The 1,966-nt window shown below is 41.4% G+C and overlaps 1 protein-coding gene across 1 annotated transcript in view; it reads right to left on the bottom strand.

Moving 5' to 3' along the window:
- WDR27 (WD repeat domain 27) overlaps positions 1 to 1,966 on the bottom strand; it is a 150,294-nt gene that overhangs the window by 42,702 nt on the left and 105,626 nt on the right. The window contains 1 exon segment of the mRNA XM_011999659.1: positions 1,072 to 1,169. Coding sequence (XP_011855049.1) covers positions 1,072 to 1,169 — 98 coding nt within the window.

The raw sequence follows: 1,966 nt of genomic DNA, 5'->3' as shown, positions 1-1,966 counted from the left end.
TTTCTGCCTGTAAACCCAGCAGCTCTGGAGGCTTAGGCAAGACAATTCCTTGAGCTCGGGGGTAGGGTGCTGGGGCGGGAAGGTTGCTGTGAGCTGAGATCATTTAACACTGCACTCCAGCCTGGGTGACAGAGTGAGACTCTGTCTAAAATTTTTTTTAAAAAAAGCAGTGTCTTCTTCAGGACCCCTCCTGCAGGACCTGCCTGAGACTGCTTTACAGTTAATTTTTTTATGAGCAGAAGGAATGCACTCTAAAATCATGATAAAAAGTAATCAAGCAAATACTAAACAAAAAGAATTTTTCAGCTCCATCATAATCTTATGCCACCAGCAATGTGATAAGGTCAGTCATTGGTTAAGATGTCCTCATGTGCAACACGATTGCTCATACAGATTCTCATCACGAATTTGAAATAATAATAGTCAACAAACCTGCCTATAAGTTTTACTACTGCATTCAAAAATAAACAACAAATACAGTTATATCAAGAATTCCTATCCTAAAAGATTTGTAAATATTTTGCTGATAAAACGAAGGTGCTTTCTAACTTTTATAAAATGCATTTTCAAAGTCTACCAAAGCACCTAAAATATACATGACGTGAAATGAGAAGTAATTTACTTAACGATAGTATATCTAAGGAAATGCCCTCCCACCTGTGACCTGAGGAGGTAGGAAAAGGAGAGTCAGGCACCGCTGGCCCTGCGTTACGGGGGTGCTCGGCGCCTCGTGGGTGGCACCCAAAGGAGATGGGAACACACTTGGGAGAGAGAGCAGTAATCACACCATATGGTAACTGTGGTTTAGGAGATTCCAACGTCTCCCTCAACATTGCTGACCCACAGGAAGGGCCTGGTATTACTCTCCTAAGCCACATATAGCAGAGAGACCAGCACCTAGTGCTTCACCCTTCCAAAGTCAGAGCTACCTTTTCTGTGCATAAATCAGTCTTAGAATAATCAGTGTACACAGATTAACCACCACTTCATCACATTTGGAAAAGAAATCAGATTGAGCTTACATCTCTTGAGCTCCCCACCCCAGCAGTGCAGGGCGCAGGAGAGCCTTACCTCAGGGTTCTCAGGTCCCACAGTCTCATCCCATCGCCAATGGCCGTGGTCAGGAAGAGGTTATAAGCCTGAGGCTGTTGGGTTGTAAATGATGAACCCTATAATTGTAAGGGGGAAATCAAGATGTACTTTCAAAGGTTGAGTTAATAAGCATTATGCTAATGATATCTCATAATAGCTGATTCTCAAGTAAGATATTAACACAAAGTTTTTTTCTTATTTGTAACAATTTCAGAATTGGACTCCAAAAACTTCTAAATAAAGTAGTTAATGAAGGTATATTTTGACCTAGAGAATTACTGATGTGGGTTCTCTTTATGTGTAATGCCACTGAGAGTTACAGAAGTACAAAATGGTCAAAGATCAAAAGACCAAGATAGTAACACACCAAAATTCATGTTTAGAGTATAGACCATAAGCCATATTCAATAAATCATCTGAAAGACGCCCCTCAACAAAGCACTTAAAGTTAAGGTGAGTTTTTTATCTGCCAATTATCAACCGCTAAACTACACGGAGCAGGCTCCTGCGATGACGATGTGGGTGAGCTCCCACAGGGCGTCGAGTCCCGGCCCTGACTCTGACTCGCTCCTCTTTCCCTGTGCTGCTATCAGAAGCAATTCTCACGAAGTGGAACTGAACTCAACTCCATCTACAGAACCATTTGGCACAAAACATCACCTGAACACATTGTGATAAACAATGACTTCCATCCTCCTTCTAGGTCAAGAATATTAAAAATACTAAAACAAACTTCATGAAGGATAGATGTGCCTACAAGTCATCCTTCATTTGCAAACAGAAAATAAAGGCTTACTAAGTTCAGTAATAACAAACTAATAATAATTCAAGGCCAGGTGCAGTGGCTCACACCTGTAATCCCAGCACTTTGGGA

This window comes from Mandrillus leucophaeus, unplaced genomic scaffold, assembly GCF_000951045.1.
Source record: "Mandrillus leucophaeus isolate KB7577 unplaced genomic scaffold, Mleu.le_1.0 Scaffold6, whole genome shotgun sequence".
Taxonomy (NCBI): Eukaryota; Metazoa; Chordata; class Mammalia; order Primates; family Cercopithecidae; genus Mandrillus; species Mandrillus leucophaeus.
Note: the sequence above shows the minus strand (reverse complement) of the source record. Positions and strands in the feature narration are given on the sequence as shown.